The sequence below is a fragment of the Erythrolamprus reginae genome, chromosome 6 (genome assembly GCF_031021105.1).
Source record: "Erythrolamprus reginae isolate rEryReg1 chromosome 6, rEryReg1.hap1, whole genome shotgun sequence".
Lineage (NCBI taxonomy): Eukaryota > Metazoa > Chordata > Lepidosauria > Squamata > Dipsadidae > Erythrolamprus > Erythrolamprus reginae.
Window position 1 is genome coordinate 6,158,088 of NC_091955.1, and position 12,091 is coordinate 6,170,178.

At 46.7% G+C, this 12,091-nt stretch overlaps 1 protein-coding gene across 1 annotated transcript in view; it reads right to left on the reverse strand.

Annotated features, from left to right (window-relative positions):
- Positions 1 to 12,091, reverse strand: part of PRKAR2B (protein kinase cAMP-dependent type II regulatory subunit beta) — a 65,196-nt gene that overhangs the window by 22,982 nt on the left and 30,123 nt on the right. The window contains exon 2 of the mRNA XM_070755108.1: positions 6,760 to 6,795. Coding sequence (XP_070611209.1) covers positions 6,760 to 6,795 — 36 coding nt within the window. The remainder of the gene's footprint in view (positions 1 to 6,759; positions 6,796 to 12,091) is intronic.

A 12,091-nucleotide genomic window follows, 5' to 3' on the forward strand; every position in this document is an offset into this window, starting at 1 on the left:
CAAAGGAACTGAAACGGTGTCTTTTGAAGAAAGAAAAGGGAGGGCCGCCCCCCCTTGCCTTTCTTCCTTCCCACTCACCCTTTAGCCTAGCCTTGCTTCTTCCACCCGCCCCCTTTAACTGCTCCTCCCTGCCCTCTGTTCGCCTCCCTTCTAAAGTTTGGATTTTCCTGAAGGATTTGCACACATTATTTGCTTTTACATTGATTTCTATGGAAACATTGTTTCATCTTACGAACTTTTCACCTTACAAACCTCCTCCTGGAACCAATTAAGTTCGTATCATGAGGTACCACTGTATAAGAAGTACCTTAGTTTTGGGGGAGGAAAATAAGGAAAAGAATCTGCTTACCAGATATTCATTGGCCTAGCATCCTTAGTCTGGTCAGTTTCAGCACTTTATTTTATCACCTGGTTAGGGGCTTTAAATAAAACCATAGTTGGAGAGAGTAACAATGAAAGAGTTTGCAAGCTGTTAAGAGCTGGGAACATTGTTAGCACCTGGTTAGGGCTGGAAAGAAACATTCGGAGCAAGTAGAGCAATTAAAAAAACTCCACTACAAAGACTTCAGGCTTGGAAAACATTCTTGACAGAGAGTAACAATGAAAGAGCTTGCAAGCCGGTAAGAGCTGGGAACATTGTTAGCAAGCAGGTAAGAGCTGGGGACATTGTTAGCACCTGGTTAGGGCTGGAAAGAAACATTGGGAGCAAGTAGAGCAATAAAAAAACCCACTACAAAGACTTTAGGCTTGGAAAACATTCTTCGAAGAGAGTAACAATGAAGAGCTTGCAAGCAGGTAAGAGGTGGGAACATTGTTAGCACCTGGTTAGGGCTGGAAAGAAACATTCAGAGCAAGTAGAGCAATAAAAAAACTAGAAAGACAGGTTTTGGGAAACATTCTTGACAGAGAGTAACAATGAAAGTGCTTGCAAGCAGGTAAGAGCTGGGGACATTGTTAGCACCTGGTTAGGGCTGGAAAGAAACATTTGGAGCAAGTTAGAGCAATGAAAAAAAAACCTGCAAAAACTTCGGGCTTGGAAAACATTCTTTGCAGAGAGTAACAGTGAAAGAGCCTGAAAGGTAAGAGCTGGGAAGATTGTTAGCACCTAGAGAGGGCGGGGGACTTTAAAAAAAAGCCATATTCAGAGTATAAGACGCACCTGATTTTTCAGCCTCTTTTAGGAAGGAAAAAGGTGCGTCTTATACTCTGAAAAATGCGGTAGTTCATTCAATTTGAAACTCTTCTCTACTGACCAATTCCCACTGTCCCTTTCCCCACTTTCTTTCTTTCTTTCTTTCTTTCTTTCTTTCTTTATTTATTTATTTATTTATTTATTTGCCGCCCCTCTCCGCAGACTCGGGGCGGCTAACAACAGTAATAAAACAGTATATAACAATAATCCAATACTAAAAACAGTTAAAAAGCCATTATATAAAAACCAATCATACATACAGACATACCATGCATAAAATTTTAAAGGCCTAGGGGGAAGTGGCTATTTAATGCCACCCTGAATTTAATAAGCATGGGTAGGTGGGGAAGGAGGATGGCAAGTGTGCTGCCGAAATGGACACAGCCTGGATGAAAGTTAAGGATGTGGTCAGGATAGATTTGCGTGGAACTGTCCCATCACACAGCTGTGCACAATTATGGCTTATGGCTTGTATAGAATTTTTTTTTTTTGGTTAAAAAACCCTCTGTTAATAGTCACAGCGTGTTGGCTGGATTATCTGCTAAATAATTAAAGCCCCATATTGTTGTCAGCAGGGGCTTCTACAATTAACCTCTGGCTATTTAATTGGTGAATTTACGCCAAGATGAAGCCCAGGCCATCCTCATCCACGAATCCAATAGAGGAAAAGAAAGATTCTGGCCCACCGGAACCACCCGATCGTAAGAATAACGACGGTGAGGAATAAATTTTTGAAGGCAGAGCGAGATTGTAAAACGGGACAAAACTCACTTAAACAAAGGTCTCATTTCAGCCACAGAGATTTCGGGCTCAATTGTGGTCTTAAATTAAGGACTATCTCTATTCCTAACTGTTCTGTCTCACACGGCAACCGACCAGCAATTAACCTCCAATTAAGGCTTGGACACAAGGTTTCCAAATGAACATAGAAACATAGAAGACTGACGGCAGAAAAAGACCTCATGGTCCATCTAGTCTGCCCTTATACTATTTCCTGTATTTTATCTTACAATGGATATGTGTTTATCCCAGGCATGTTTAAATTCAGTTACTGTGGATTGACCAACCACGTCTGCTGGAAGTTTGTTCCAAGGATCTACTGCTCTTTCAGTCAAATAATATTTTCTCACGTTGCTTTTGATCTTTCCCCCAACTAACTTCAGATTGTGTCCCCTTGTTCTTGTGTTCACTTTCCTATTAAAAACACTTCCCTCCTGAACCTTATTTAACCCTTTGACATATGAAAAGAGTCCATTTACATATGAAAAGACCCTTTAACACATGAAAGAGTCCATTTACAATAAGGTTTGTTGTGAGAAGCACAAATTAGAACCAAGGAATGTCTTTCGGCTGCCTAGCCCTAACCCTAACCCATCCTAAGATAAAATACAGGAAATAGTATAAGGGCAGACTAGATGGACCATGAGGCCTTCAATCTTCTATGTTTCTAAAAGAGAATAGCTAACTGTGTATGCCATTATTACTATTATTTATTACTATTTATTGGATTTGTATGCCGCCCCTCTCCGCAGACTCGGGGCGGCTAACAACAGCAGTAAAACAGTACAACAAAATCCAATACTAAAAAAAACCAGTTAAAAACCCATTATATAAAAACCAATCGTACATACAAACATACCATACATAAAATTGTGACGGCCTAGGGGGAAAGTGTATCTTAGTTCCCCCATGCCTGGCGGCAGAGGTGGGTTTTAAGCAGCTTACGAAAGGCAAGGAGGGTGGGGGCAATTCTAATCTTTGGGGGGAGTTGGTTCCAGAGGGTCGGGGCCGCCACAGAGAAGGCTCTTCCTCTGGGTCCCGCCAAGCGACATTCTTTGGTTGACGGGACCCGGAGAAGACCCACTCTGTGGGACCTAACTGGTCGCTGGGATTCGTCGCCATCCTTTACAAGAAATGTTTCCGGCTGATTTTACAGCAGCAGAGAATTCTGTTCATGGGTTTATCTTCTGCTATCATCCTAGCATTATTTAATGTCATTTGTTACATTATTTTAAGGGTTCGTAGTATTAAAAGTTGCTGGGTGATCAACTGCTCTGTTAAACTGGCTTGCTATGGAAAGACTGGAATGCACGATGAACGTGATTAAATGACACAGATAAATAAAATATGAACTTCCTTTCAAGATAATCCCTCACGCAGCTGCCTGTTTGGCGGGGGCATTTTCAGCGACGAGCCTCACAGCAAATGACAAGGTGAGGTTTTGCGGGATTTGAATACAAAACCTTTAATATTTATTGGGTGGCAAGGTTTCTCCACTGAAGAAAATTCTGGCCTATGGGTTAGAAAACATTGGAGGCCCTAGAGCAGCACTGGTAATTTTAAGATATATGAATTTTGCCACCACTCCCAGCTTCAACCACAGCAACACAAGAGCACACAAGAGATTTAAACTTAATATTAACCGCTCCAAACGTGACTGTAAAAAATATGACTTCAGTAACGGAGTTGTCGAAGCGTGGAACTCATTACCGGACTCCATAGTGTCATCCCCAAACCCCCAAGACTTTACCCTTAGATTATCCACGGTTGACCTCTCCAGATTCCTAAGAGGTCAGTAAGGGGCGAGTACAAGTGCACTAGAATGCCTTCCGTCCCCTGTCCTATTGCTCTCCTATATCTCCTATACCTTTCTTCTATTCCTATATCTCTTCTTCTATTCTTTCATTGATATGTTCTATTACTATACCTTCTTTTCTATTATTTCTTAGATATATTTTACTATGAGTATCTCCTCTATAACCTTCATCATGTATTTTACTATGTGTATATAGCGATATACTCACTAAAACCCTCATTGTGTATTGGACAAAATAAATAAATAAAATAAAATAAATAAATTTCCCAGCCAGACCTGTTGTGTTGGGGAATTCTGGGAGTTGATGTCGACACATCTTAAAAAGTTACCAAGTTGGAAACCATTATGCTAAAGGTTGATTGCCATACAACAATTGCAAGCTGGTATAGAACTGGTTGAAGAAACTGTTAAGTGTTAAGGAGTGTGTAGAGTAACCCTTGAGTTACCAAGATGCACAGAGGAAACGTGGAGGTGGCAGACATCCAGCTGATAGCCCAGAGATACAAGTAGTAATTCAGCTAACTAGATGCATTAAGTGTATAAATAATCTATTTACTCTCAATACATATACAATACTATAAGCCTTACGTACTCAGCTTACAAAATACATTAAATCATCATTTGAACACACAGTTCTACAGCATAGTCACACAGACAAACCAGAAATAGCAAAGAGTAATCAGAGAGAGGGAGGAAGAGAGAGGGGAGAGGGAGAGAGGAAGAAAGGAAGAGAGAGAGAGAGAGAGAGAGAGAAGCAGGCTGGCTGGCCTCTGGCTCCCTCTTATGGCTAACTGCAAAATTAACTCTTAAAGCTATAGTATTATAATTCATTTAAACATACATTGATCGTTTGTTTATATATTGCCAAACCCAACCAGTTATGTACATAGTACTAACAGAAATATCCAAGTTCTAAGTCAGCTTCATGGGACCAGATTACCTCCGGAACCGCCTGCTACCGCACGAATCCCAGCGACCCATAAGGTCCCACAGAGTTGGCCTTCTCCGGGTCCCGTCGACTAAATAATGTCGTTTGGCGGGACCCAGGGGAAGAGCCTTCTCTGTGGCGGCCCCGGCCCTCAGGAACCAACTCCCCCCGGAGATTAGAACTGCCCCCACCCTCCCTGTCTTTCGTAAACTACTCAAGACTCATTTATACCGCCAGGCATGGGGGAGTTGAGATAGCTCTTCCCCCTAGGCCATTACAAGTTATGCATGGTATGTTTGTGTGTATGTTTGGTTTTATAATAGGGGTTTGTAGTTATTTTTATTATTGGATTGTACATGTTGTGTTTATTATTGTTGTTAACCGCCCCGAGTCTACGGAGAGGGGCGGCATACAAATCCAATAAATTATTATTAATTATTATTATATGCATGTACAGTGATCCCTCGATTAGCACGGTCTCGATTAGTGCGAAACGCTGCAACGCGGTTTTTAAAAAAATATTAATTAAAAAAATAAAATATTAAAAAATAAAAAATAAGTCCACGCTAGTTCTCTCTCTCTTTCTCTCCCTGTTGCCGGCGTGGTATATGAGAGAGAAAGAGAGAGGCAGAGGTCGGGCGCATTACCGGGAGGTGGAGGCGGCGTGGGGACGCTGGGTGCCGGGGACACCGAGGAGGGGGGTGGACGTGGCCTCTCAGCTGCAGAGGCGGAGGCAACGGCGGAGTCCGGCGCTGGGGCCATGCGGGGCCGCTCATCCAGGGGGGCGTGGACTGGCAAGTCGCCCTCCTTTCTCTTTCTTTCTCTCTCTTATACCACACCGGTAACAGGGAGAGAAAGAGAGAGAGCGGAGGGCACCTTGCCGGTCCACGCCCCCCTAGATGAGCGGCTCCGCATGGCCCCAGCGCTGCCCAGGCAAAGGGGAAACCCCAAGATCGCTTGCCGCTTGCCGTATTGCAGCGAAGGAGGCGAAGCAAGGCTCCAAGCTGCAATACGGCAAGCGGCAAGCGGCAAGCGATCTTGGGGTTTCCCCTTTGCCTGGGCGGCGGGAAGACCAAGGGAAGGTTCCTTCAGCCGCCCAACACCTGATCCGCTCCACAGCGCGGCGGCAGCGAGGAGCCGAAGATGGGGTTTCTCCTTTGCCTTTACCCCATCTTCGGCTCCTCGCTGCTTCCGCGCTGCGGAGCAGATCAGCTGTTGGGCGGCTGAAGGAACCTTCCCTTGGTCTTCCCCGCCGCCCACACGCAAACTCCACCATCTGCGCATGTGCGGCCATGAAAAAAATGGCGCACATGCGCAGATGGTGGTTTTTACTTCCGCATCCAGTATAACGCGGAAATCGGTTAGCGCGGGAGGTCTTGGAACGTAACCCCCGCGCTAACCGAGAGATCACTGTATATGTGTGCTAGAGTTGATATATGTGATCGGACTTGATAAATTGGCAGTTAAAACTTGAAAATTAATGAGTCGTTACAGATCGGGTTTCATACACTGACACTTAAAAGCTTGAAAGTTTATGTAGAATATGTAACTCCATAGCATCAAAGCATATTAATATAAGGCAACTGGCAGTTGGAACAGAGTTCTTTTCAGGCGGGGAGGGGGAGTAGACTGTCTAAACTCCAGCCCGCAGACCAGATTAGTCACATGCTGGCTACACCCACACTCGGTTTAGCAAAAGGGTAGTATCAGAGCATGTTATTATAAGGCAACTGGCAGTTGGAACAGAGTTCTTGTCAGGTGGGAAGGGGGAGTAGAACATCTAACTCCTTAGTATCAGAGCGTGTTAATATAATACTGTATAAGAAATACTAATGAGCTGGTAGTCATTTTGAAATATTCTTTCTTAGCGAGCACCTAGAAGCCCAGTTTCAAATTTGTATGCTTTATATGTAGGAGATTTCATGATGAGTGAGTGGTATGTTAGGCGTTTATATAGGGAGAGATAAGAACATTACATCAAATTACAAATAACAATATTTCAACAATCAACCGATGCATGAATATTTAAATTTAGGAACTCACCTGATGCTCGTCTCGTGAACCGGTTAATCACTGGAGCTGAACAAAACAAAGGGGGGGAAAAGGTTGTGTTAGCCAAGTAAAATATACACGAACGGTTTTTCTAAAGGATGTGAATGCAGTTTTTTTAATCCACTGCCATTTTTAATTTAATTTTAGGTAGATAAATTATTACAACTAATTTACATAAAGGTCGGCTAAAATTTAAAATTCTGCCTGGAATGCAATTGTTGGAACTGTTTTCTTGGGTGGGGGATAACTTTATGAAATTCAAAGAGAATGAGAAACAACTAATAGGGTTTGGGGGGTGTTGGGCAAAACAGAAGCTCAAATGTGAAATTCCACTTTGATGTCCACTTCTCTTTTATCTCTCCAAGTAACAGTTCCTGTTTTTCAAAACCTTCTTACTTCACTCTATTTGAAAATGTCATTTCCCCTCACTTTTACCTGCATAAATTATAATTTATCTGCAAAAAAAGATGTGGAGACTCTGGAAAGAGAGCAGAGAAGAGCAACAAAGATTAGGGGATTGGAGGGTAAAAGATATGAAGAACGGTTGCAGGAACTGGGTATGTCTTGTCTAATGGAAAGAAGGACAGGGGAGACCTGATAGCAGTCTTCCAATATATCAGGGGTTGCCACAAAGAAGAGGGAGTCAAGCTATTCTTGTTAAATTAGTAACTCAGTCGTTAAGTGAATCTGGATTCCCTATTGACTTGGCGGGTCAGGGGTCAGCAAAGGGGTCGGGGGGGTCACAAGACACCGGGACTCTATGACCACCATAAATACGAATCGGTTGCCAAGCCTCTGAATTTTGACCATCTGGATGCTGCAAAGGTCATAATGTGAAAAATGGTCATTACTTTTTTTTCCAGTTGTAACTTCGAACGGTCGCTAAGCAAAGCGTTGTAAGTCAAGCACTATCCGCACTGTGATTAAAACAGCGGTTCTGCCTCTCCATGAGGTCTGTGGGTGACACAGATAGCTGAAAAATCCTTGCAATATCCAATTAGGGCAAAGCAGATCTATTTCCTGTGGAAGAATGGAAACAACCAGACCAAGCACCATTTGCGGAAATTCGGCTATAAGCGCACTTTTCCTTTTTTGCTAATCTCGGCTCACATCAACAGTGCGTGTCTCTTCACAAATCAGGCCACTTCTAGCAGCTGTATCAGAAATTCAAAACGGCAGACACACACTAGTCGCAAACAGAAGCGCTGTCTCGACACTAGCTCAGGGATGACTAACCTTTTTGTTGCGTGCCGAAAGTGTGCATGTGTGTGATAGTCCGCGCGCCTGTCCCTATGACACAATGTGCATGCAACAGCACCTCTGCGTGCGCCCTGCCCCCCATATGCATGCGTGACCACTGTCCCCTGCACATGTGCGTGTGACACACACACCGAAACCCATCTCTTCAGCCTCCTGGAACCAAAAACAGGCCGCAGGGGACACCGCACCCAATTTTGGGCCTAGTAGGTTTTCCTGCAGCCTCCTGGGACCAAAAACAGGCCGCAGGGGCACCGCACCCAATTTTAGACATAGTAGGTTTTCCTGCAGCCTCCTGGGACCAAAAACAGGCTGCAAGGGGCACTGTACCCAATTTTGGGCCTAGCAGGTTTTCCTGCAGCCTCCTGGGACCAAAAACAGACCACAGGGGGCACTGTACCCAATTTTGGGCCTAGAAGGTTTTCCTGCAGCCTCCTGGGACCAAAAACAGGCCGCAAGGGGCACCACACCCATTTTTGGGCCTAGTAGGTTTTCCTGCAGCCTCCTGGGACAAAAAACAGGCCGCAGGTGGCACCACGCCCGATTTTGGGCCTAGTAGGTTTTCCTGCAGGCTCCTGGAACCAAAAACAGGCCGTAGGGGGCACCGTACCCAATTTTGGGCCTAGCAGGTTTTCCTGCAGCCTCCTGGGACCAAAAACAAGGCACAAGGGGCACCATACCCGATTTTGGGCCTAGTAGGTTTTCCTGCAGCCTCCTGGGACCAAAAACAGGCCGCAAGGCGCACCGCATAGCGCCCAATTTTGGGCCTAGCCGGTTTTCCTGCAGCCTCCTGGAACCAAAAACTGGTCCCATGCATGGAAGCAAAAAACTCGCCAAAATCTCATGCACCCGTGCATCTTCTTGTGAGATTACTTCCTGCGCATGCACAGAAGTTAAATATCGCTTGGATGCACACATGCGCCTCCGCACCCCACTGGTCACCCGGAGTTGCACATGCACTCACACCGATAGTGGCTTTGATATGGAACCCCTGTCTGACCCACGATCTGAAGTTTCCGAACACTTTTCAAAGGTAGCCCCATGTAGAGATTATTAGATTTGTATGCCGCCCCTCTCCGAAGACTCGGGGCAGCTAACAACAATATAAAAATACAATGTAAACAAATCTAATATTAAAAACAATCTAAAAAAACCCCAATTTAAAAACCCACTCATACATACAAGCATACCATGTATAAATTCTATAAGCGTAGGGGGAAGAGAAATTTCAATTCCCCCATGCCTGATGACAGAGGTGGGTTTTAAGGAGCTTGTGAAAGGCAAGGAGGGTGGGGGCAACTCTGATATCCGGGGGGAGCTGGTTCCAGAGGGTTGGGGCCGCCACAGAGAAGGCCCTTCTCCTGGGTCCCGTCAAACAACATTGCTTAGTCGACGGGACCCGGAGAAGGCCAACTCTGTGGGACCTAACCGGTCGCTGGGATTCGTGCGGCAGAAGGCGGTCCCGGAGATATCCCAGGCCGCAGCGGGCACCGTACCCAATTTTGGGCCTAGCAGGTTTTCCTGCAGCCTCCTGGGACCAAAAACAGGCCACAAAGCGCACCGCACCGCGCCCAATTTTGGGTCTAGCAGGTTTTCCTGCAGCCTTCTGGGACCAAAAACAGGCCGCAGGGGGCACCATGCCCGATTTTGGGCCTAGTAGGTTTTCCTGCAGCCTCCTGGGACCAAAAACAGACCACAGGGGGCACTGTACCCAATTTTGGGCCTAGCAGGTTTTCCTGCAGCCTCCTGGGACCAAAAACAGGCCACAGGTGGCACCACAGCCAATTTTGGGCCTAGTAGGTTTTCCTGCAGCCTCCTGGGACCAAAAACAGGCCGCAGGGGGCACCACACCCAATTTTGGGCCTAGCAGGTTTTCCTGCAGCCTCCTGGGACCAAAAACAGGCCACAGGTGGCACCACAGCCAATTTTGGGCCTAGTAGGTTTTCCTGCAGCCTCCTGGGACCAAAAACAGGCCGCAGGGGGCACCACACCCAATTTTGGGCCTAGTAGGTTTTCCTGCAGCCTCCTGGGACCAAAAACAGGCCGCAGGGGGCACCACACCCAATTTTGGGCCTAGCAGGTTTTCCTGCAGCCTCCTGGAACCAAAAACTGGTCCCATGCATGGAAGCAAAAAACTCGCCAAAATCTCATGCATCTTCTTATGAGATTACTTCCTGCGCATGCACAGAAGCTAAATATCGCTTGGATGCACGCATGCGCCTCTGCACCCACTGGTCACCCGGAGTTGCACATGCACTCACACCGGTAGCGGCTTTGATATGGAACCCCTGTCTGACCCACAGCCGTGTCCTGAACAGACCTATGGCTTTTGGAGGTTCTTGAAGGATGGTTGAGGCCGCCATCGTAACAAACGACGTTCGATATTAACCAATCCCAGCCAGCTTCAAATATAATCTGAAATGAATCAAGAAACTGCAGCAGTGCCGGTATTATTTTCTTCTGGAACGGCATTCGCCTTGTAAGCTAACTCAACGCAGGGCCTAAAGCGAGAGTTGCGCCTCTGGAGAGAAAAAACAACTTGCTGTGAAGAAACAAGCGAAGTATTTTGGTTCACGGGGAATTGCTTTCTGTCCTACTGTGAAGAGCCGCAAACAAAAACACCGTAAAAGAAGGAAGGATAGTCCCTGCATTCATGGCTTCTGAAACAAGCCCCGTTCGATGCTAAAACCATCAAAAGGAAAAAGGTCTGCAGTTCGAGCGCTGTGTGAAAACAGAAGCCCGGGAATAATAGATCTTTTCCAAACTTCTAACAACTAGGATAGAGCCTGATGGGTTCACCCAGCCCAGTGCTTCTCAGTTATTTTCTGTTACGGCCCCCCCTAGGAAGAAGTAAACATTTCACGCACCCCCAAACTCTCCAATCTGGTCCCCAATGGAATTTTAGTGTTAATATTTGTTATTTTACTTACTATAAGCTGCAAGCAAACTATTGGCTGGGGTAGGATGTTCTACCCACTTAACCTGGGAGTAAATCACTCCAAGAAATGACTGGACAACCATTTGTCCATGGTGGATTAAAGACACCTGCCTTAAACAAGGGATTGGACTAGAAACAGGGATCCCCCAAATCCCAGTCTGTGAACTGACACATGAGATACAGGAAGCTTGCAATACCACACCCCCTCTGGTCCGGGGAAAACTTTGCTCCGTGGAACTGGTCCCTGGTGCCCAAAAGGTTGGGGGTCATTGGACTAGAAGACATCCAAGATTCCTTCTAGCCCTAGGACCAGTGTTCCCTGTAAGCTGCGCGCGTGCGCACGCACGCCCCCCAAAATACCCCCCGCGCATCCTTTTCCACAGGTGCGCGCTCCCCATCCCCTTGCCAGCCTGCGGGGAGGGCGGGGGCAGGGAGGCGCTGGCAGTAGAAGGAAAGGGAGCTGCGGCCGCCCCTGCCTCCCCACGGTGCCTCTGGCCCCCTCGCGCCCCTAGCCTCTCGACGCTGCCCTCTGCCCGCCCGATCCTCCCCCTCTCCTCCTCCCTCTCCTCCTGCCTTGGGGCGCGACTTCTCCCGCGGCGGTGGCTGCGGCTTCTTCTCCACTTCTGCGCTCCCAGCCAGGGGGCTGCGAGAGAGGGTTTTCTCTGCACGTTTCGGGAATGCCCGCCCCGCCCCTCTCGCAGCCCCTTCGCTGGGAGCGCTTTCGTCCCGGACTTTCAGCAAGGGGGCTGCAGTAGAGGCAGGGCAGGCGTTCCCGAAGCGCTCGGAGAAAGCACTCTGGCAGCCCCCTCGCTGACAGAGAGAGAGGGGGAGAGAGAAAGTAAGTGAGAAAGAGAGAGAGAGAAACGGGGGGGGAGATAGCAAGAGAGGAGAGAGATAAAGAAAAGTGAGAGAGAAAGAAAGCAATAGAAAGAGAGAAAGAAAAGAGAGAGAGCAAGAGTGGGAGAGAGATAGAAAGAGAGGGAGAGAGAAAGTGAGAAAAAGAGAGAGAGAGCAAGAGGGGGAGAGAAAGAGAGAAATGACTCTTGATTTAAAGCATATGGTAAAAAGCACCCAAATAATAACAGAGAAAAAAAAACCCCAGCCGTGTGTGTGTGTGTGTGTGTGTGT